Raw genomic sequence first — 25,033 nt, forward strand, 5'->3', positions numbered from 1 at the left:
TGGGATCAAATTTCCCTCATTTAAATACTGCTGTCTGCACCTGTTGTCATTTGTTGTTATTCTTCGTAGAAAATAAAATGCACGCTAACCAAACGTGCAATCTCTTACAATGCACACGCAATTTAGTACCCTTTATTTGGGATCTTAGTAAATCCTATAGTGTAGTGGATCAAGTCTGGATAGTCGGGGTTCCTTTTAAATAACAAAGTTCACATTTCACTTAAAGTCAATCAGCTGGATGTTTGAGCTTCACACAGATGTAAAATAACAACTCTTCTACTCAGGCCGTGTCTTACTTTGCATTGCTGTCGTTGGGTTCGTCTCCATCGGATGACGAGGAAGGAGACGGAGAGGGACCGGACTGAGGGCCGGTGTGATGATTGGGTAATCGGTTTCCCCCCTGAGTGGAATCATATGGAGCTGACCAATCAGCGAGGCCCATCTTGTTTGTCAGTGAATCGTTGCAGTCTTGGGACGGCGGTGGCGGGTTCTGGAACAGAGGGGCGGAGCCAGGTCCATATGGAGCATTTTGATAAGGTGGCTTTAACCCCGGAACCTGGGGAGGGAACTAGGATGGAAAAGGAGAGGGGGAGAGAGGGGAGGAAGGGAGGGTTAGAGGAAAAGAAAATGGTTTGGCAAAGAAGCAATGGGGGAGGTAGAGGGATAAGATCTCTCAAGGACAAGGGGAACTAATGCTATCTAGTTTTATTTTAGATCAGACTATAAGCATTATAAATCAAGGCTGGAGGGAGGATTTAGGATGGAAAGGGCTGCGCTCTCCTCCCTTAGCCAGTTACTCCCCTAAATGAGCACATGCCACAAAGGGATTTCAAAGAGCAAAAACTTAATCCACTCTGCTACATGTAGATTCATGTAGAGCAGAGAACAATTACACACACTAGGAAGAGAAGATGAGAGGATTAGAAAAAACAAAAAGGAAATTTACCTGATTCTTTCCAGGCTGCATCGGTCCCATGTGGCCAGGTGGTCCCCCAAATGGATTGGGTCCAAACCCAGGTACTGAGCACGGCGAGACAAGAAGTTAAATATACATTTAGTAACCCGAACACATTAACGTGATTCTGTCGTCTAAAACTTGTTTCCTGAGCAGTTTGCTACTCACAAATGAAAGAGGAGGGCCCCATGTTGGGCGAGCGTGGTTTGGAGGCAGCTGAGAAATACTCCACAGCCTTCTTGAATCGCTCCACTTTGTCCTCCATACGAGACTGTGAAAGAGACGAGGGCGTGAGCTTTGACTACATAACACGCTGCGATGGTGTGGAAGCCTTTTAATGCCCAGCTGAGAGACGAGCAGGTCTGTTACTAACTTATTCAACACCAGATCAGAGCAAAGACCAGAGGAAGAAACTCTAACTTCCTGACTCTGCTCTTGAGCTCAGGGTCTTACGGGTCTGACTAAACTCAGCTTTAATATTAAAGAGGGACCACAGGTGCCATTAACACTGTGTGAGCCTGTGTGTGATCTCAAATATTCAAATCAAGTCCTCCTCATTGTTCCCAGATACACCTTTGAGACCAGAGGAGATCAGACTCTTGCCATCAGGGCCCCAAGACTCTGGACTTAGAGATTCTTATTATTATTGTTAGTAACTACACAATCAGTAAAGTTGGGTTCAAATAACTGGTTTAATCTTAAATCCAGTTCAAGACACATGTCTCACCCAAAACACATTGCACTCACCTTTTTAGAGCTAGGTTTATTTATTTATTTATGCATTCATTTATTTAATGTCCTTTGCTCCTTGGCATATTTTCAGTGTGCTCTCTTGTTTTTAGTGTTTTAATGTTTTACCTTTCTTTTTTTTTCTTTCTTCTGTGTAAACCATCTTTGAGCACCTTGAAAAGCGCTTTAGAAATACTATCATTATTAAACATATACCCATGTTTGACTCGCCATTTTCTCATTAAAAAAAAACGGTACTCAACACTTTGACTTCCTCAGCCTATCTATGGCTCTCATCTACAAACCCATTTGTTCCAAAAATATAAATAAATAAAACGGGTCACAAACAGGTCACACAACAGCTAAGGCACTGTAGACTTTACACACATTACTCAAACAGGAGGAAATAGTATCTAGCCTTTGTTGGTGACTATTTGCAGCTGTGGATTCGGTGAGTGAGCCAGCAGCAGGATGTTTATGTGGGATCGACTAAAAATAAACTAAAAATGTTCATTGTAATGAAGCATTATGTGTTTTTGGACATATGATGGAGCTCAGAGGAATAATAATAACAATTCTTATTCATGACATTTGTTTAACAATAAGAAAAATACAGTATGAAACATAAGATTTATACTTTAAGTCTAACTAATATAACAAATATACAAATTGGCTTCTGAAACTGATGATGGGACTGATGGAAAGTCTTGCTGGTTGGTCGACTGTCATTTAAAACATTTAATATCTACATTAAATCACTTTCAATCACTCTGCCTTTTGGTCAAGTGCAACATATTATTTAATTATTACTTATTTAATTGACTAAAGACTCACCTCTTTGCATTGGCTTTTAAACGTAGCTGAGCTTGACATCCTGACTATTATTGTGTAATTACATTTTCCTTTTATCTGTTGTGTTTTTATGGTTCATCTTACTCATAATTGTTCTTTTATTTTATCTTGTGTTTTAAGCTTGTAGCAGCACTTTGGTTAACTGAGGTTGTTTTAAACGTGCTATAGAAATAAACTTTGACTTTGGCTAAATGATAAATTTGAATCAATTATATACTACTATCTTCAAAGTGTTTGTTCATTCAGAAGTCCAAAACCAGAAAAAAAGAATATAATGTTTACTATCATGTATGTCTTCATATTCTCAGATTTGAGAAGCTAAATCCAGTGAATTTACAGCATTTTTAAAAAATGAATAAATCAATAAATCAATTACCAAAATGTTCCATCCATCAATAAACTGTTTCCACTGCATGAACTCACTTTCAGCCACTAAAAGCTATAGCAGCACTTTTAGCTTTCAGCCTCCCACTGGAGCAAAAAACACTTTTAAAATGAGACGTTGGTGAACGGCGTACAGCGGTGACAATGCATTTAATTTGTCTTTTATGTGCAACACTGCAAACATGACAGCACCCTCCTTCTGATGGACTGAAACTAGCATAAAACATTGTTGCATATTTATATAAAAAGGTGCGGTTTGATTCTTCTCTGGTTCAGCACTGATGTGAGGAATTTCCGATGCTGACTCAGGCCTTGTGTCAACAGTGATGACCTATTTATCCGTCAGCAGTCAAACGAGAGTCACAATCATGTTTCTTTTACATTTTTTAGGGGGGGTTCATCTTCATGACCCACCTGTGACTGTTTGAAGACATCTCTGGCGATGGCGTCGAGGTTTCCCAGGTCTTTGATGGAGGAGACGTACTCGGAGACGGCCTTGATCACCACCTCACAGGGCGGCAGCACCAACTGATGGGCTCGCACCTGAAACAGAAACAGCACAAAAGGATTTAAACATATATCTTTGGTTATATAGAGAGTAACACAGTGAATTGAACGTGTCACCTGAATATATACATGTTATTTATCCTATGTCACCATTAAATCAGACCTTTAAACATGATAGATTTGAAATGCCAACATGTACACTGGACTTTAACAGTGAATCTGATCCAGAGATTAATTTTTACTCATCTAAATATTCTTCTAAATACAAGCTGCTACATGATTCTACCCTTGTTAAAAATGAGTAAACCTTTAACTCTCCTCTTAAGATATTATTAAACATGAGAGTAAATACAAACCCTCCTCTAATGTCTGCATGCCTTAACTGCCAATGTGTGTATTTTACAGGGATGGAAGAAAACTTCCTCCCTGGTTTATTGGAGGTTTCCAGAAACAGCAGAAAGAAAATTGGGAATGCAAACTTTATCAATTACGGCCCAAAACTATGGAACAAACTACCGATAGATATCAGGGAAGCCGGTTCATTTCATATTTTCAGAGAAAGCTAAAAACTTCTTTTAACTTTTTCTATCAGTCACTACTGCATTTCTTTTGATAGTTGTAACTTGATTTTATAAATTGTTTTTATTCTATTTTTTTAAGCTACTTTCACTATGGATTATTTATTTTCTTATATTCCATTCCTTTTATTCCATTCATGTTTTCATTTCTTTCCTCTTCTTTGTTATTTAACATTGCTCTATGTTCCTTTTTTGTCAAGCACTTGTTGTATGTAATTTATTTTTGTTGTAAAGCACTTTGAGCTGCATTTATTGTATAAAAGATGCTATACAAATAAAGTTATTATTATTATTAAGAGTCAACATTCATGCACTTGTTAGGGCTGGAAAAATGTATAAAATCAAAAATAATTAACATGCCAATTCATTTTCTGTCAACTGATTAATAATTTGTTTCAGCTCTCGTTCTTGTATTGATGAGCAGCAGCACTGACAATTTGAGAACAGCTACATGAGGACTTCCAGTGTCACTCGTCAGCAGTAAAACACAACAAGGCGTCCCGATCTGTGAAAATAATAGACAAAGAGGAGGCGAGGAATGCCAAGCAGCGGAGTGGCATTTCCTCTGCTGAATCAGCTCTTTTCTTATATCACAGCACCTCCGAACTTATTATCGCACTCATACAATGAACACTTAACATAAAAAAGGACATGGATCACGACAATTTTTTCAAGTCCAACACAAAAGAAAAGACTTGTTCATTTAGTGAATGTGGGGGTTGGAAAAGTGTTAAGAATTTAATTATAATTTATGATTGTCATTTCCCAACTATGTGGGGGGATTATCTATTACCAATTACTAAAGTATCTTCCTGGTCTGTTCATGATTCATTCTTCCCTACTATTTATATTCTGACTCACTCATTTTAAAAAGGGTGCAGTCTAGTTAACACTTCCCGCAGATGTTCCACAATTGAAACATTTATAGAAGAAAGGCAGCTCCTGATCCATTAGAAGGATCTTAATGTGAAAAAACCCTCCAATAAAAACAGGGGGAATTAGAAATAAGGATCTGTCCTAAGTAAAGACTTGGTTCTGTTTCACTTCTTAATCCGAGAAATTACAGTGTTACGCTATTATAGGAGCTAATATTATATTACAGTGAATTATGGCTTGCAGAGGACTTTGGACTAAGAGGCATATGGTACCTTGAGAGAAGCTAGTGGGTGTTCTGGTCCCAGCAGACTCCAGTGGAAGGCAGCCAGGTCCTCATCAGGCAGAATATGGTTTCCTACAAGAGAGACAAACTCCTTCAAATGTTTGCTGTACTCTCAAAAGAAATGTGCCAAAACCGTGTGCTTCAGATTCAGCGACAAAGGGGGCAGGGTGGAATATAGGTCTGATTTTATGTGTGTATGTGGGTGTGTGTGTGTGTATAAGCTGTGGTATGCGAGAGTGTGTGTGTGTGTGTGTGTGTGTGTGTGTGTGTGTGTGTGTGTGTGTGTGTGTGTGTGTGTGTGTGTGTGTGTGTGTGTGTGTGTGTGTGTGTGTGTGTGTGTGTGTGTGCCGCTCCCTACCCAGCAGAGCAGCGAAGCAGGGCAGGTGCTGTGTCTTGAGCCCGAGCTGCCTGGCAGCCTCAGACAGCAGATACTGGTGTGTGGTCAGGTTCTTGCCGTTCCAGCTCAGTTTGAGCGCGTGCGAGGAGAAGTAGGCAGGTACATTGCAGAGGGCAAACTCAGAATCCTGAGCGATCAGGCCAGCAAATCCATAGTCCCTGTAGAGAGACAGCACTTCCTGGTGGTGGTCCTCCAAAGTCTGTACAACCTGTGGATGCAGAACAGACAAATTCAGCATGAAATATTAATAAAAAACTGTGGGCGTTGAAAACATCCTGTCTACATCCTACCAGGACCCTGATTTATTTTATATTTTTGTGGTCATATTTAAATAAAAGGAGCACAGTAGCTGTTTCTATATAATTTCACGAAGACAACATCCTTAACAAGCATCAGAATTTGCCCAAAATGAACTAACATCTGTAAAACTCACCAGCCACCAAGCTAGAAGTCACTACAACATACTCAATTAATGATATAGACAGATTATAATCAACTTTATATCTACAGCACATTGCCAAGCAAAGGTTATAAGCTGCTTCACATATTCCAATAAACACCATTTAACCCTTACATACTGTTCAGGGTCAAATTTGACCACAATTTCACATCCGAGAGCAGTAAAAATACTTTACTTTTTAGCCTGAAATTTGATGCCTTCCCCTTATGTGACCCAGAATATACTAAAAGGGGAAATATATTTGACCCAATATTCATCCAAAATTTCAAGAATGTTCATTCTTCACATTTTATATAATTTTTAAGTTATAATAAAACATTGTAACATAGTATATTGTCTTTTATATTGTTTATTTTAATGATAAAAACTAAAGAACAAACTCTCTGTGCTCTCTGAAAGCCTCATTAAGAATACATCATGTTTATCTGTGACTGATGAAGTCTTTATGAATAATTTGTGGTTTAGAACTTTGCTATAGAGACTAATTATGTGAGGAAATGCTGTGACGGCTCAGAATATGAGCTGTATGTGAGGGTTAAGCAAAAAAATTTTACTCTCACACACAAAAACAATAGTCAAACATTCGTAGATGAAACAAATATAAAATGAATAGAGAAACCAGCTGTACTGACACTTAAAATGTGCATGCTAACGCTTTAAGCTCCCCGCAATTACAGGTGAGGCAACATAACTACTTCAAAAATCACAGCTAATGTCAGCTGTGCCCTGCAGAGCCTGTGAATGACGGTGACTGACACGTTTACACCTCAGTAAGAGTGAGAGCAGGAAAGAGTCATGATTACACCGAGATTGTAACATTAATTTTATTAATAATAAAAAAAAAAAACCTGTGTTAATCAATGTGAAAACTAAATAATTATATTCTGTTACTTCATTAAACAACTCTATTTAATGAGTCAAAGTAATCAAATCTCTTCTCTCGAATGAAGCTGCAATATGGGACAGGGACGACAATGCTGATTATGAGGCTTCAAATGTGTTACATTTTTCAACAACTAGAAGAATATATTTGCAAAAATGTATATATATAAGAATGCCTGTAAGTATATATAAAGCTGAGTAAGACATTAAAATAATAGGAATTGATTTAGGAGGTGTAATTCAATGAAGCTGTTGAAATAAAGACTCAGTTTCTCCCTGAATATACAACTTGGAAAAACAAGCACACATGGGATCTGTGAGTAATGATGCTACACACACACACACACACACAGAGCATCAGAGTGTGTTGTTGTACTATAATGTGGGTGGGATTTTTTTTCCTATTCAAACAAGAAACCTCGCAGGATGCACCATGGCATTGTGTTTTAAAAAAAAAATGCATGCATGTCAGCAGGTGGGAAGCTGGATTTAAAAAGGTTAAAAAAGAGAGAAAAAAAGCTTAAAGTTGATCAGCTGCATTCATGACAAGCCTTAAATATAATATTATGATTCAAAATCAATGTTTAACTATGTTGTGCACCATATAAGATGTCTGCTTTAACCCTTACATACTGTTTGGGTCGAATTTGACCCATTTTGACATTTGAAAGCAGTTTAAAAACCCACATAAATCAAATTATTTAAGCCTGAAATTTTCTGACTTTTCCTATAGTGGCTTAAAATAAAAAATATTTTTAAAATAATGTTTTTTGTGCAGCTTGTATACATTCTTGCACATTTTTAAAAGGATATATCGTGAAGCCTTACAATTCAAATGTTGTTGCTCCCTTCACTTACATTAAATTAACAAATAATTATGGCTGATATATTCTCATTTTAGACAACATAAGATCATAATATAGTGTGATTGTGAATCTATTTTCAGTATAATTTGGTATAGGCACTTATTATAATTATAAAAGAATACCTAACCCATAAGAACCCAGGCCCATTTCTCCTTCAAGGAAAATTATGGGGGACATAAAACAGACTAAATAGACCACAACGAACACATTTCTGACTTTTTTTTTATCCTTCAAGATACCACTCTCTAGTGTCAAAGATCTGAAAAGTTACATATGTGTCACATTGGGTGTTAATGGTAAATATATTCCTCATTTGAACATTAGTAAGTCCGATAATCTTTTTTCCTGTGTTGTAACAAAGATTTGACCTGTTTATTTGCATTTCTGCAAAATTATAACTTAACTGACTTATAATAAAGGTTTAACAACAAAATCTTTTTTTCCAGATTTGTTTTACTACACATATGTTTGCAAGTAAAAAATGATTTTGATCAGCTCAGTTAAGCCGGTCAGAGTATGAACAGTATGTAAGGCAAAAAAGAGAAAGAAAAGCTTAAAGTTGATCAGTGGTTTAGCTGCATTTATAAAGAGCCTTAAATATAATCTTATGAGTTATAAATGACATGTGCTATGCCCCATATAAGATGTATACTTTAACCTTAAATTTATGTTAAAACGAATATTTTTGTCAATATGCATAAAAAATAACTTTAATTATCTTTCTCAATCACTAAAACAACTGAAATGTACGAAATAAGTCGCTAAAAAAGCATTACTGTCAGGCACTGGGGATCTATAAATAGTCTATCCACTCAGCAGTTGTTCAACAATGTATGAAAGGTTCATTGAGTTCATGTTATGTAATACATAGGCTAGACTAGGTCATGTTCTACCATACATGTTAGTATCCGCTATTTCAATCAGGATGTAGATGGTGCTTCTCATATCTAAAATATCTATAAAAAACTGTTGCACAGGATGCATTTCTGCTCCCAGTAGACCATCCCAGATACAAGCCATGAGAGCAGAGGAGAGGAGCAGCAGCAACATCAGCTAAGAGCAGAAAATATATGCTCTGCTGGGGAAAAACAGCCAAAGCAAAAAAAACAACCTGTTTGATAGATCAGGTGTGCATTTTCTCAACATCAATTTTTACAACTCACTCCCATATGTTTGGCTAATTTCAGTGGTTGTGGCTGCTGCTCGTGGCTGGTGGTAGTAGCACTTTGCACACAAACAGGAAGGAGTTAAACAGCTCTGAATGATGTTAGCTGCTAAATGGGCGTGCAGCGACAAAAAGGGGGCAATAAGGCTATAACATGAACATGGCATGGCAAATGACCACAATAATAAAACAAACTTTTTCACAGCACTTGATTCACATATTGCTCACCCGCACTCGGAAGCGAAACATGGCGAGGCGGACGCAGTGGCTGAGGCAGGCCGGGGGCAGGAACCATGCCCGGGGAGGCGGGGTGGCCTTGCTGCCGACGTGGTTGACTATCAGCTGCGCCGTCTGTCGCTGGCCCTGAGCTCGCCTCGCCCACTCGGGCCAGCGCTCCTTCCCCAGTGTGCCATTGAACACCACGACAAGCTCCAGGCCGCCCTGGTACAAGCAGGCCTGGGACAGGGCGGCCAGGTAGCCCAGCATGGCGTTCCACTCCCCCCCGCACACCCAGTCCGTCTGGTAGCCGCCGTACAGCCGCTGCAGGCCGGAGTCAGCGTCGATGAGGATCCTGGCAGGCGGGGGCGGGGGAGGCATGGGCCCTGGGTGATGTGGGTGGTGGTGTGGATGATGATGGTGGTGGTGAGGGGGCTGGCGGGCCGCGGTACGTGCAAGCTTTAGGAGATCCACCGGGACCGCAGCCCCTGGACACCGCTTCTCTAGATACTCTTGAAACCCTTGCACTCCCATGACGGTGTTGTTGAGCCTGTGCGTCTGGCCGGGAGCGGGCTCTGAATACGTCCTGTACGCCGTGTTTGTGATGTGGTGTTGGGGCGAGACTGTAGCTAGCTGAAGGCAAGCTATCTAGTCTCTGGTGTAGTGACTAAGTGTAGAGTTTAGTTAAACCCTGCTGCAAAAAAACTAAACCCCGTCTCTGCTTACCCAGACTAGTGAAATGAGTCACCATGCACAGTACTACTACTGCTGCTGTGCAAAGTGTGTCAGCTAATGTTACTTTTCTTCTTTTCTTTTTTCCACCCCGAGATATTATTATTATTGAATTCCTCAGTTTTGGTCGTGGGTGCTCAGTTTAGTTTAGTTTAGTGTCCATCCCTGTGGTGGATTTCTGGTGAGATGCCAGCAGCAAGGCCAGTGCAGCTACAGCAGCTATAACCAGAAAAAGTTCACCATATTTCCTGCTTCCATCATTTTGGCTTTTTAACATAATAACCGGCTTCCAGAAAAATAAGTTGGCAGCTAAAAAAAACCGGAAATGCAAAAACAAAGGTGGGTGAATATTATGAAGTAACCTACTACACTAAAAAAAAGTAGTGCTCCTGCTGCTTGGGTTTGTGCACATGAAACAGATGCAATACTGCGCATTAGTTAGCAACCCACAGGCTGGACATGATGTTACACCCGACAAAAAAACCTTATTTATTTTAATGTGACAGCTAAAATATATTACATTAATTCTGCACTACTTCAGGCAAATGTCAGCAGGTGTGTAGCGATAGGTTGTCAGAATATCAGTTTAAAAAATAAACTCAAAAAATAAGAAGCGGTGACTGACTGACTAGCTGGACTAATATTTGCTAACTGTTAGCGGCTAGATGCTGTTAGCGGCTAGCTGCTGTTAGCTAACTGTTAGCTTCTGTTAGCTGCTGGGTCCCCGGCGTGATTTGACGCGTCAACTCCCCGAAGGTGGACACGACGCGGAATGAGATGGATGTTTGACGAAAATAAAAAGAAAAGTAACTTAAAAAGAAAAATTAAAAAAATTAAAAAAAGCCCGATGATGGGTGCCTCCCTCGCTTTCTCTTCTTTCCACACTCACGGCTTCATGTTGCAGAGAGAGGGGGGAACATTACTTCCAAGCGACATCAGCCATCTTGCGACTTCCTCGCGGCCCACAGTTGAGTGGGAGGGATTGAAGAAGGTGGAGAGGGGAGGGAGGCGCGGTGGAAGCTGGGTAATGTAGTGTGATAAAGGTCTCGCGTCACGGCCGGCTGGGTGTGGTGAGACGGAGGGAAAAAACTACAAATCCCAATGTATACATGGATTTTAACGGTTTGGATGAGGATAAAAAAGCAGGAGAGTTAGAGTAGAATTTCTCCAAGTGATTCAACTGTTTCAACCGTCGCTATCTGACCGTTATATGCATATAAACACGTAAATATTAACAATATAGCTGCGGTTAAGGCTTAAGATCAGCCATATTGAAGATGTGTATAATACTTTGGCAGTGATTTAGGGAATCTGAGTGATGAAAGCTTCTGAATAAAGAAAATAAAGTAAGCTATGAATTCGTTGTTATTTCTCTACATGAATGGTGTAACAGGTATTTTCAGTGTGTGGTGTAACAGGTAGACTGGTTCTGTCCTGTCCAAATGTTGAGTTATTAGTGAGTATGTCGCCTCCCTGTGGATGTGTTCAGCTCTGTCTTTACCAGAGGAAAAAAAATGTGTGTCTTTTTTTGGGGGTGGTGGTGGTGAGGAAGAAACTAAAGTAGGCCACCGGGCCCTCAAGGCTCTCTTCAGTTGCCATGGTGACGTGAAGCCATAGCCTGATGGACTGCAGCTTTTGTTTATTTATTTATTTATTACTTTTATTTGTTGATCAACAACATTGTAACACAACTTCAGCTTTAATTTTATTTATGTTCCCAAGGGGCAATTTGTTTTGCAGCAGAACAGAAATAGACACATGAAAACAAACAACACACACCCAAGTACAGTAATAATACAGTGGTCAACCACAAAGGGAGACGCAACCTCAAAATTAATGGTAGGACAATACATTACAATAAATACATTCAATATATAACGTGCTCAGAAGAACGCCACATGATTAATAAGTACGTTAAAAAACATGAGGCCACTGTAAAAACTAAAAACTAAGATAAGATAAGACAAGACAAGATAAGATAAAAGATAACAACATAACATAACATAATCCTTTATTAGTCCCACTGGTTTCATCTTTGTCTGGGTCACATTTCAGATGTCTATGAGTTGTTAACAGCTCCACCAAATAGTGATTTTTCCATCTAAACTTCTCACATGGTTTAATTTCAATAAATGTTCAAATGAGTCAATATTTCACCAAAAATCAAATATTAGAGAAACGCTGAAAACAGATTTGTGTATTTTTCTTATTTCCTCTCCCATTAATCATCTCACCACCCCTCAGATTGATCTGCTGACCCTTTGGATGGCCCGACCCCTAGGTTGGGAACCACTGGACTAAATTAACTATAAATGTATATAAAGTAGTGTAAACTAGCTCCATCTCCAGCAGCTACAACACTAACTAACTAATGATGTCGTATATAATATATCAGTCAGAGGGAGCCCGAACAACAAAGTGCTTTTACTCAGGTACTGTACTTAAATTCAATTTTGAGGTAATTCTCCTTTACCTGAGTTCTTCCATTGTATGCTACTTAGTACTTCTACTCCACTACATGTCAGAGGGAAATGTACTTTTTACTCCACTGCATTTATTTGCCACTTACAGTTACATTTCAGATTTTACATAAACTATTATATTCTAATAATGTTGTTTAAATTGTCTGCTATTTGCATTTGTTATACACTTTGATAGATAGATAGATAGATAGATAGATAGATAGATAGATAGATAGATAGATAGATAGATAGATAGATAGATAGATAGATAGATAGATGTAAACTTTATTGATCCCCTTGGGGAAATTTAGGGTCCAGCAGCTTGATACACAAAGACATCAAAGAACAGTATACTAAAAAATTAAATACAAAATACAATATACTAAATACTAAATAAGAAAAACAGCAAGATCTGAGGCTGAGGCTGTGTGATAAAGTGCAAAAATAAAATAAAAATAAAAATATAGTGCAATATACAATTTTTAGTGAATTTAGTCCAGGCTGTGGCTGTGAGGGTCCTTTTATTGCCAGATTGTAAAGTTGTACGGCCCTGGGGACAAATGAATTACTCAGTCTGTCAGTTTTGCATGACAGTGAGCGTTAGTCTCCAGCTGATCATGCTCTTCTGCTGGATGATGGTGTTGTGAAGTGGATGACCTTCATTGTCCATGATGGTGAGCAGTTTGTTCAGGGTCCCTTTGTCCGTTACTGAAGTGATGCTCTCCAGTTCGGCTCCCACATTAGCTGCGTTAGTGTGTGAAAGGTGGTGTATACTACAAATAAAGTGCATTTTTTTTATTATAATAAAAAATACTTAAATAATTTGATGCAGTGATACTACCATTAATCTAACCAAAGTATCTATAATTGGCTCCAAACATGTACTGTAGGCTATTTGTTAGTGGGAAAAAAGCGAATATAATACAGCATAATGATATAAAACTCTAAAAGAAGCCAGTTTGCATAATAAGTACAATTACTTTAATACTTAAAAAAACATGTTGCTGTTTATACTTCTGTACTTTTACTTAAGTAGGATTTTGGATTTTTCATGCAGGACTTTTGCTTGCAATAGAGTATTTTTACGCTGCTGAATTGGTACTTTTACTGAAGTAAAGGATGAATACTTCTTCCACCACAGAGGATCTCTATGTGTGTGTGTGTGTGTGTGTGTGTGTGTGTGTGTGTGTGTGTGTGTGTGTGTGTGGTCTGTCATAGGCTGCTTTTGGGGACAAATTTCAGACTTAGGATAAGTCAATTGGGTTTAAAAGCGGTTGCTCTAATTGGGAAAAAACTGATTTTGGGGTCAGTGGTCATGGTTACGGTTAAAGTGTCCAGGAAATTAATGTAAGTTTATGTAATGTTCCCAAAGGTGACCTAAGAATGTATGTGTGTGTATGTGGTCTTTCATATGCTGTTTTTGGGGACACATTTCAGACTTAGGATCAGTTAATTGGTGGACAAAAGCAACAATCCCAATTGGGAAAAAGCTGATGTTTAGGTCAGCAGTCATGGTTAAGGTTAAAGTAAGAAATGAATGTAAATCTATGTAATGTCCCTTATTTACGTCTTAAATTGTGTTTAATTTTCTTAAATGTTCTTATGGCTCAAGGAATGCTATCTTAATTTCTTTATATTGTTGTCTAACCCTCAATATAATGACAATAAAGCTACTAAACTAAAAGTGACCTGTGTGTGTGTGTGTGTGTGTGTGTGTGTGTGTGTGTGTGTGTGTGTGTGTGTGTGTGTGTGTGTGTGTAATGTCCCCAAAAGTGACCAAAGTCTGAAAGCTTTGTGTGTGTGTGAGAGAGAGAGTGAGTTTAGCGGTGAACGCGCTGCACGCCCCCGCATCCTCCGGCGGGTACAGACACCATGACGGCCCGGTCTGTGCGCTCTCTCTCCGGAGCTCTGAGGACCGCGTTCAGCAGCCGGTTCACCACGGTAGGAGCATCCTCTGAGTTTACCTGCACACCTTCAACAATAACACACACTTTAAGGTTTTTATTTTGAAAGATATAAAGTGATTTATCGGTTAGTTTACCGGAGCAGCTGAGAGTAACATTATAAGCTGATTACCGGAGCTAGCTGTGGTTTACCGTCGCTGTCCCTTCAGCACCTCTCTCATAGTCACATTTAATCAACTTTAACCGGGATATCCTGCAGAGAAAATGATGCTTTTCTTATCTACATGTGCAGCATTCCTCAATTCTTCCAACCGGGACCAGGATGTAACTTTAACTGCTTCCCTGCAGACTCATAAATTATTCAGAGAGTAATACTTATAATGGTGGCCGAGTAAACCATTTTCTTTCTCTCTGCACCGAGGAGGGAAATGCGACGTTTAGAGAGGCACTTAATCCCAACATGAAACGATAAAAGATAATGTGGTATTTGTAAGTGAAAAGCTTTATTTAACCTTTGTTTTTTAACCCTTTCATAGGATGGATTAGGGTAATGTGGGACAGCTAGACTCCAGTGCCTTTGTTTCATTTTCTATTACATTATTTTAAAGCTAACTGTGTTTTATATAAATTACATTTTTTAAGTTACTCGTTTTTCTGATCTGATGCAGAAAGCAAAAAAAACATGTAGGCTAACAAAATTAAATGACCAAATATGGGCACATTTGAGAAAGTTTTGGCAGATAAGGCTGCTTTGTTTACATCAAAATATTTCTAAGCCTAAACACTGTTTAAAACCCAGATTACAAATTCTACAAGGACACAAGGAACATCAGTATATGTGCCATTTTTCTCATTGTCTTCTGATTTAACAAGGAAACATCTCAGGGTTTTTATAATGATATTAAGTATAATGTATTAAATTCATATGTAGATAAGGTAAACAAGTCAGAATTGCAAAAAGTGTCCCACATTACCCTGATCCACGCTACTGTTTAGGGTCTCATTTTTACAGTTTAGAGAGGAAAGAAACACCTTCAAAACTTTTCCTTTAGCCAGACATTAGATTACTTATCCTAATGTGACAGAGAATATACACAATTAGAAATATTTCACCTGTTTAAAAATGTTTCTGTGCAGCAGATACACTTTTTTTGTTGAGTGTTTGATATTTATTTAAAAACGAAAGAATAGGTGGATTAGGATAATCTGGGACACTTTTTGCAATTCTGACCTGTGTACCTTATTTACATATGAATCCAATACATTATATCAACACTTAATATCATTATGAAATCCCTGAGATGTTTCCTTGTTAAATCAGAAGACATTTTTTAGATATAGTAACCAAAAGGAACATGGCACTTATATATTTATATTCCACACAGTCATTCTGTGGACATTTAAAAGTTGATATGAAGCTTATATGAGGCTTCAGCAGTCTGAGTTAGTCATATCAAGTGGATATCTGACACATTTACAGTCTTTTTAGCTTCAAATTCCCTCTTTGTGTTTCCCTGATGAGCTGCAGTGGAAGTATAATAACAAAAAAGGGACTTTGGCACTAAAATAACTGTAACATTGAAACACATCGACTTGATTTGACTCATTTGGAAGACTGAAGCTTCATATTTTACTCCCTATGCAGGCTCATAAATTACGCCATACTTCAAATGCTAGCCAAGTTAATTTCTTCTCTCTACAGAAAATGATTGAAGAGAAAAATGTGACATTTAGAAACTTCTTATAGAGACCCTTCTCAAACTCATTTAAACAATGCATTTACTGTACGTGAAAAGTTTTATTTAGCTTTTTCACAGAGGAGACTGCCTTAAAATCACCTCCAGACTTGTTTTAAAGATTCTCTGATTGGAATTATTACCATGTTAAAAACTACTTAAAATGGTATCTTCTCCTCTCCCTAATTAAAAATGCATAACTTATGAATATGGAAATATGTTTCATTTTAAAAGTTAAAGTGTTGGATCCAACTGAAGGAATAATAAGTTAATAATAAGTATGTAAATATATCTGCTGTATATTCCCCCTTAAATATTCCACAATTCACCAAAAAGTAGTGACTCAGATAAATAGAAACAGGCTCAAATGAATAATAATAATTATCTGATTGACGGACAGTTAATCAGCATAGTTGTTTAAGTCATTTTTAAAAAGTCAAAATAAATAAATAAAAAGTCAATGGTTTCAGCAGCAATGTTGAATATTTTCTAGTTTTCATTCAGTTTTATTGTATGATTGTAAATTGTGAGAGCGGAGCAGATGGGCACTAATGCAGGACACGGCAGGCAGAGAGGATCAAAAGCTGAACTATTTATAGAAAATAAAGAGAAACTGTGGCACGAGAACAGGCTAAACTGGGAGGGAGATGACTCGTCACTCGTCACTCATCACTCGACAAAGACTGAACTGAAAACTGGATTTAAATATTTTAAACTGAGCTAACGAGAAGATGAGGTGCAGGAGGGGAGACGGAAGAACAGACAGGGAGCTGATTGGCACGACTGACGAAGCTAAACAGGGACACAGTTTGAGTTCAAGTTTATTTATTTGTGATTATCCTATATAAAAATACACATACAGTGGAATGAAATAGAGATTTTCTGTAGCAGGGTGCAAAAATATACTAAAAACATATCTAAAAAGCAGTTAAAAAGACAATTGCTATGCTAAAAAAAGTGCAATTAAGTAAGTGAGTTAAAAATATATATGTCTTATAGTAAGATAAGATAAGACAAGTTAAGATAAGAATGCATTAAGATATGATAAAATAAGTTAAGATACGATAAGTTAGGAATGATATGATAAGTTAAGATCTCCTTCAAATGTGCTCTCAATGTTAAGTGATGGAGGACAAAAACCAGTGTGTCCACACAGTCATTTAAAAGTAGATGTGAAGTTTATATGAGGCTTCAGCAGTCTGAGTTAGTCATATCAAGTGGATATCTGACACATTTACAGTCTTTATAGCATCATATTCCCTCTTAGTGTTTCCCTGTTGAGCTGTGGTGGAATTATAGGGACAAAAAGAGGGATTTTGGCACTAAAAAGACTAACGTTGAAAGTTATCTACTTTATTTGACTCATTTGGACGGCTGAAGCGTCATATTTTACTCCCTGTGCAGACTCATAAATTATGCCAGGACTAATACTTCAAATGGTGGCCAAATGTATTCCTTCACTCTATGGAGACTTTGCTGATTTATCACCTGATTTTAATTCACATGGCTCTGCTAATAACCACCTTTTCTCTTTTTTCTCTGCAGGTATACGGTCCAGCTACGTATAATCAAAGACACAAGTCCAGCTACATTGTAAGTTTCTCAGGATACAAAAAAAAAAATTTATAAAAAAAGGAGCTCAATCAACAGAGCCATACTTGTTTTACCTTTTGACCTTCCTAACCTGATAAACCCTGCTGTTACACACCAAAAAACACGTCTTTCCTGCACGTGCACAGGGGTTATCGTTGTTGTTTTGTCTCATCGATGCTACCGAGGAAGCTGCTGGTCACCACGTGTCTTTCCTCCCTTTTTTCCTCCAACTAACCTCCCTGTTTTTTCTCCTCCTTCCGTCATGAACGCCTCCTTCCTCCGTCCACCCACACCAGACGATAGTGAGTATGGCTGCTTAAAAACACACACAGGAGGTGGTGGTGGATCACAAGTCATGTATTTAGTGAAAATAGCTAGTTAGTCTAGCAGCGAAGAGTCTTCTCAGTAGTTAGGATTGTATCTGTTAGTTTGTATCAGGAGGATTTTAATTTTTTGGGTGTGTGTTACAGCCTCCACCTGCTCGATATGGAGGCAGACACACGGTGACTCTGATTCCTGGAGATGGCATCGGACCCGAGCTGGCACAGCATGTGCGCGAACTATTCCGGTGAGATTTCACACATCACATACATACAAAGGGGCGCCACCAGGGATTTTGGGCCCCAGGAAAAGATATCACATTGGGCCCCACAACCACACACAGGTCATGCCAACCATGCACAACTTCTGTAACCACACCTCTATCTGTGAAGGCTTGCAACTGTCTTATAGTCCAATACTAACTGTCCAATATTTACTGACATTGAGCTAGACATGCATGCAACATTCTGCATACAAATAAAGCATTAGTTTAATTGTAAATGAAATATTCTAGTAATGTCTATTAATGATAAAATGTTAATAAAATAATAATGAAATCGTCCGAAACTTTTCGGCCCCCCTTATCGCTAGCGCCCCTGCACATACAATGAAGGTGATGGGAAGAAGTGACTATCAGACCTTGCAGTCTATTTATGAACAAACTGTTCTTAGGCAAGCCCAGAGGATAGGGACTGAGCCATCCCATATTCTTCATTTAGAATATGAGCTCCTACCCTCGGGCAGAGGATATAGAGTCCATAACTGCAAACTCAACCGTTTTAAGAATTCATTTGTTCCAACCTCCATCAAATTCCTAGACAATGCTGCTTGAGGCCGAAGATTGCGCAATCATTTTATAGTGCTTTTATTATGGTGATCTTTTAGCATGTGTTTTTCCCATTGGTGTATGTATGCGTTGTGTGCAATGTTATGGGATATGGGCAATACTGTTATGTATTGTTGTTGGGATGGTATGGCTGGTGATGTACTGTTTGTTGTCATTGTGGCTGTCAAGGCATTTATGGCGCAGTTGATGAGTCCAAGACAAATTTCACAAGCTGATAATAAGACAGAACGAGTGACGACATAAAGAAAAGGAATAAAAACAAAGTACAAATTAAAAAAGACAAAAATGAAGGCCAATGCACTCAAGAGAGAATGAGAACTAACTAAAACTAGGTTTAAAAAAGAGATTAGAAAGACAAAAGAAACAGACGAATTAAATCGATAAGAACATAAAACTTATAGAATGATAATAATAAAATAGTGTAAAATAAAGTAGAAAAAATAAAAAGATAAACATTTTAAAACATCAAGACATATACAATAAAATAGAGTAAAGAGACGATAAAAACAATTAAATTCTTAATTAAAAAAAAAGCTGTGTTAAAATAAAGTCAGTAATCAACTCAGTAACTCAGCTCTCATGTCTGGTCGGTCTGATTCATATCGATCATGTCTTTGGTGATGAAATTGCTTATTGATCGATTGCAGCTGTGTGCAGCACTCTTCTTTTGCACGAATGCAGCGCTACATTCATTTGAGAGCTATGTATTTATTGATTTATTGAACCTTGTTTTTATTGATTTATTGAGCCGTGTATTGATCATTAATGCACTGTGTGACTGCAGCAGGGTGCAGCTCTCTCCCTTTGCACTGTGCACCGCTGCATTGTCTTGTTGGTTACGTGACATTTCAGCAACATATTGTATGTCTTGTGTTGCTTGATTTACCCAAGAAAAAATTACCTTGAGACAAAGTGCAAAGTGTATCGTATTGTAACACATCATATCGTATAGTATTATATTTTATTGTATCGCATCGTATATCATATCATATCATATCATATCATATCATATCATATCGTATCGTATCTTATCGTATCTTATCGTATCTTATCTTCTTATCATATTACTGTATTGATCATCAGGTTCTGCTGCGTGCCGGTGGACTTTGAGGTTGTCAACGTTGACTCAACTATGGCCGCAGAAAATGACATCAATGACGCCATAATGGCGATCAGACGCAATGGAGTCGCACTGAAAGGTGAGTGTTGTGTAAATGTGAATGTATGTCAGAAAATCATCACCACATCCCAGAACAATATATCTTCTTAAATAAATATATCATGTGCGTTTTTTACAGCTTATAAGAAAATGACTTTAAAGTCTGAGTATTTGCAGATTTACATTCAGTCAAAAAATAAAAAAGGATTTCAGCATTAAATCAAAAAGGAAAAAAACAGAAATACGAATCAATTGAAAAAGAGATCAGATAAATGTATTCAGATATAAGTACATTATGTAGGTTTATGAATTAAACATGAGAGAGGGGACAGGAAATTATAAGTACTTACTTCCTGCTGCTCCTTTGCGGACATGTTGTATTTCTTGGGTTGTTTTCTGAGAGTTTGTTGTTTATCAAATCAAATAAAGAGTGTAGCTCTCTCTGGTCATCCTGAGGTGGGTAACTAAGTTTTTATTCATCCAGGAAACATTGAGACCAACCACAACCTGCCGCCTTCCTACAAATCCAGAAACAACCTGCTCCGGTGAGTCAGACCTCTGTTCATCATCACTATTTCATATTAAAAAGTCACTGCTGTATTATTGATGTACTGTAGAGAGGTTATCTATTTATAATCCATCTTTCTGTGTCTCCATCTGTCCATCTCACCCTTACACTCTCCACCTCTTCCTGTCTTTCTGCAGCACCACTCTGGATCTTTATGCCAACGTGATGCACTGCCAGTCTCTGCCGGGGGTGAGGACACGCCACCGAAACATCGACATCATGATCATCAGGGAGAACACGGAGGGAGAGTACAGCAGCCTGGAGCACGAGGTGAGAATGATTACGGGTCAATGACGGTTTTTTGTGTCCATGTGGTTTAGTTACATTTAAAAGGGTTAAAATGTGAAAATAAATGTATGAATAACTTTATAGCAGACCCAGTATAGCAGCAGAATATATTAGAGGATTATGGTAAAAATGTCTAATTGGTGTAACCATAAAAACTCTCTACCAAATAATTAAGCTTGCTTAAAAACTTAAAAATGTACATTTTAACAAACCTGATGCTGCTTTTAAGACTATTTTTGAACTGCTCATCTTGCCAACCCTAATTTGTCACTAACCCTTCTCTTCCTATCTCTTATCTCTGCAGAACGTACCGGGAGTCGTTGAATGTCTGAAGATCATCACCAGGACCAAATCTCTGCGTATAGCCGACTACGCCTTCAGGACAGCTCGGGAGACAGGACGCAGTCGAGTCACAGCTGTGCACAAAGCTAACATCATGTCAGTTTATGTGTCTTTTTATCTTCTTTTGTTCTTCTCTGTAAAACACACAAATACATCCTGATATTGTGTGTGATTGTCTGTGTGTGTGTGTGTGTGTGTGTGTGTGTGTGTGTGTGTGTGTGTGTGTGTGTGTGTGTGTGTGTGTGTGTGTGTGTGTGTGTGTGTGTGAATGTGTTTGTTGGTGCAGGAAATTGGCGGACGGCCTTTTCCTGGAGTGCTGTAAGGAGGTTGCCAGCGGTTACCCGGATATCAAATTCGACAGCATGATTGTGGACAACACCACCATGCAGGTAGCTTGCAGCATGTTCACATACAGCTTATTTCATTATGTTGTGTTCACAATACCGGTCGGTACAGATGCATAGCAGCAGAATAACAGCATAAAATTTGTATAAGTGCATAAGTGTAATAACACATATAAATGAAACAATTGGTTGATTAATCAAGAAATCATTTTTGTCCTTTTTAAAGTAAAACATGCTGAACAGGAAGATAATCAGCAGCAATAATCAATAATTAAGATAACCATTAGTTGCAGTCCTATATTAAACTTGAAGATTGTGACTCAAATTTAAGAAAATCCTTCACAGTTGCAAAATACTTTATTTCATTTTATCTCTAGTATAAGCTTACACGCTGGCACCATCTTCATAGTTGACTAAACAACTCTGTGTGTGTGTGTGTGTGTGTGTGTGTGTGTGTGTGTGTGTGTGTGTGTGTGTGTGTGTGTGTGTGTGTGTGTGTGTGTGTGTGTGTGTGTGTGTGTGTGTGTGTCAGCTGGTCTCCAAGCCTCAGCAGTTCGACGTGATGGTCATGCCCAACCTGTACGGCAACGTGGTGAGCAACGTGTGTGCCGGGTTGGTCGGCGGTCCGGGTCTGGTGCCTGGAGCCAACTACGGAGAGGACTACGCTGTGTTTGAGACGGTGAGAGAGCCACTCACAGCCTTCATTCATTTCTTACAACCAAACAAGAGCATCATTAAAGAAAAAAAAGCTTGTAAAACATTTTACTGGAACTTTTCTTTATATATCAGTTTATACTTGTGTTTATGTGAGTGTGTGAATGAATCAATAATTTAAAAAATATATAAGATGAGGGTTGGGAAGGTTACTTTGGAAATGTAAAAGGTTACAGATTACTAGTTACACTATTTAAAATGTAATAAGTAATGTAACTATTTCAATTACTTAATCAAAGTAATGTAACTTCTTACATTTGATTACTTTCTGATTCTAGAAACTCAAAAAAAGTAAGTGTACAAAAGTGCTAAATTATTTACTAAAGTATTCCCTGTCAGAGCGGAGCAACAGCACATCAGCACTTCAGTAACACTATAAATAATGAAATGTTCCAGGGCACCAGGAACACCGGGAAGAGCATCGCGAACCGCAACACAGCGAACCCCACGGCCATGCTGCTGGCCTCCTGCCTGCTGCTGGATCACCTGAAGCTCCACGCATACGCCAGCATGATCCGCAGAGCCATCCTGTCCACGGTCTCCGAGACCCGGGTACGCCTCAGGATCACACACACACACACACACACACACACACACACACACACACACACACACACACACACACACACACACACACACACACACACACACACACACAATGAAACAATGAAAGCAGAAAGCAACAGAAAAATGCAAGAAGAGAAAGATATCAAACATATTTCTGGTGTTTGTTCCATTAAAAGTTTGATTGTACTCTCTTTTTGTCCTCCAGCTGCACACATCCGACCTCGGAGGCCAGGGCTCCACCTCTGAAGTGGTCCGGTCCATCATGAACGACATCCAGAGCACGGGGCCTCTGACACTGAGCGTCTAGAACACACACACACACGAACACGCAAAACCACTATGTCGGATCGTACCTCTATGTTGTAGCTCTTCTATGCAATTTTATGATACCTATATAGCAAGAAGTTTGATAGCAATACTAACATAAAACTGTGTCTACTAACAGTTTGTGTATCTATGCAACAAGTTTTTATTCTTCATGGAGTTTATTATTATATGAAGAAACACAAATCTTTTTGCCTACTAACTGTTCGAAGTTGTTGTTAACCTAAATGTGTTTGAGTTACTAACAATCCTTTACATGTTTATTAGTTTGGTTTGTTTATTAATTATAAACTAAAACCACTTTAACTCATTCTAAACCAAACACACAGCTGCTGATTGTCCTACTACTGAATGTAAACCTCATTAACACTCCTGTCTCACCACTAATAAAGTATTTGTCCGCTGTGGTTTGTTCTGTTGTCCTTATTAATGGCTGTTCTTTAGTTAACACACATAAATGACATTAGTGCTGCACTGGCTCGTCTCGACCACCGGGGGGCCACGTTGTCTCGTGTTATTACAACATTTTGGTTTATTGTGATTGTCTGAAACTCTCTAATTACTTCTTTAATTGTCAACATTCATTTATACTGCATAATTCACAAACACACACACACACACACACACACACATGCAGCAGTTTCAAATTCATTTAAAGACATTTAAATTCAAAACGTGATTAGAAACACACTTAAGATTAAACAGAAGAAAGGACATGTTGTATAAATGTATTTTGAGACAATCCTAATAAGAAAATAAAGACATAAAAGTGTAATAAAACCAGGTTATAAGCCTGCTTTTAAAACCTTAGATCCTCTCACATAAAGTGGTTGAATGAAGCCTCAAAGATCTTTTTTCTCACTTAGAGAAGCAAACACGGATATAAAAAATGTCTGTTTCATATTGTACCAGCAGGTCAGAAACAATAGATCTTACAGCTAAACCCTTTTTTAAATATTCAAGCTTGTTTAAAGTCTGAAGAACAACAACAAGCGTTTACTCAAAGTCAGTTTTATACAAGTCAAAACTTTTATCACTGATCTTTATAACTTTATACGAGTCAAGATTGAACACCTAGAATATAAAATACTTTGATTAAAACATCATAAAGTGATTCATTTACAACTTATTTCAACTAAACAACCAAACTCTGAAGCTTTCACAGCTACTTAAAATAAGTTAGAGCTGATTGTGATCGCTCATTTTGCTCATAAGGCTCAGAGTTATTGATGCTGATCAGGAGTGAAATAGTCGTGTCTTCATTTAAACAGTGGAAGAGACGTCTGTGTTTCAACTGGGACTGATCTCTCATCCTGTGAGGTGTGGCCGCAAGATTTAAAGACGATTACAAAGAGCAACTTTTCTGTATTTGTACACTGAAAGTCACTTTATACTCAGACTTCAATGATAATATGGACTTTTCAACTTTTTAATGAAAGGTTTTATGTTCATTTCCTTGTTTTCTTTGTTTTTATTGTCATTGTCCTCCTTCTTTGTTCTTTCTTTTATTTATTTATTTAATTCATTTAGGTTTTAGCTGGTACTTACTATACATATAAATATCTTTACTAGTATTGTCTTTATCATGTTGTTTATTTACACATATATTCTTATTATTATCTGTGATATATTTAGAGCTGCAGTGATTTTCTTAAAGAGAAAAATGTCAAAAATTCACTGATTCCAACTTCTCAAATGGGAATATTTTGAATTATTTAGTCTTTTGTGATTGTAAACTAAATATCTTTGGGTAGCGGACTGTCAGGGAATCATCATTTAATACATATTTTCTTTGCTATTGTGTGTGACATCGTGTTAATTTATACATATCTTATTTATCTGTGACATATTGTGTATTTATGCATATTTTATTTCCTAGTATCTGTGACATTTTTTATTTATGCATCTATTATTTATTTATCAATGACATAGTATTTATTCATGCTTCTAACTTTTGTATTATCTGTGAGACAGTATTCATT

General features: G+C 38.0%; 2 protein-coding genes across 3 annotated transcripts in view; one reads left to right on the forward strand and one right to left on the reverse strand.

Annotated features, from left to right (window-relative positions):
- The window catches only part of fam120c (family with sequence similarity 120 member C), a 28,113-nt gene extending 17,292 nt beyond the window's left edge, over positions 1-10,821 (reverse strand). For both annotated transcript variants that reach the window (XM_062427967.1, XM_062427966.1), the window contains exons 1-7: positions 9,163-10,821; positions 5,523-5,769; positions 5,154-5,236; positions 3,335-3,463; positions 1,124-1,226; positions 947-1,020; positions 297-568 (exon numbers count right to left, since the gene is read on the reverse strand). In XM_062427967.1, coding sequence (XP_062283951.1) covers positions 297-568; positions 947-1,020; positions 1,124-1,226; positions 3,335-3,463; positions 5,154-5,236; positions 5,523-5,769; positions 9,163-9,684 — 1,430 coding nt within the window. In that variant the 5' untranslated portion in view covers positions 9,685-10,821. The remainder of the gene's footprint in view (positions 1-296; positions 569-946; positions 1,021-1,123; positions 1,227-3,334; positions 3,464-5,153; positions 5,237-5,522; positions 5,770-9,162) is intronic.
- A 3,395-nt stretch (positions 10,822-14,216) lies between these two features.
- On the forward strand, positions 14,217-23,034 carry LOC133987197 (isocitrate dehydrogenase [NAD] subunit gamma, mitochondrial-like). The gene is made up of 11 exons (XM_062426483.1): positions 14,217-14,285; positions 17,530-17,577; positions 18,048-18,145; positions 19,829-19,944; positions 20,389-20,449; positions 20,610-20,742; positions 21,065-21,198; positions 21,389-21,491; positions 21,979-22,125; positions 22,557-22,712; positions 22,933-23,034. Exons 1-11 carry the CDS (start codon positions 14,217-14,219, stop codon positions 23,032-23,034), a joined length of 1,167 nt encoding a protein of 388 aa, XP_062282467.1.
- The last annotated feature ends 1,999 nt before the right edge of the window (positions 23,035-25,033 follow it).

This window comes from Scomber scombrus, chromosome 10 (assembly GCF_963691925.1).
Source record: "Scomber scombrus chromosome 10, fScoSco1.1, whole genome shotgun sequence".
NCBI lineage: Eukaryota > Metazoa > Chordata > Actinopteri > Scombriformes > Scombridae > Scomber > Scomber scombrus.

Excerpts from the sequence above, each read along its gene's own strand:
- LOC133987197 (XM_062426483.1), top strand. The coding sequence starts at position 14,217 with ATGACGGCCCGGTCTGTGCGCTCTCTCTCCGGAGCTCTGAGGACCGCG. Across the intron at positions 18,146-19,828 it reads CATGTGCGCGAACTATTCCG|GTTCTGCTGCGTGCCGGTGG; the intron begins GTGAGATTTCAC and ends ATTGATCATCAG. Across the intron at positions 20,450-20,609 it reads TCCAGAAACAACCTGCTCCG|CACCACTCTGGATCTTTATG; the intron begins GTGAGTCAGACC and ends GTCTTTCTGCAG.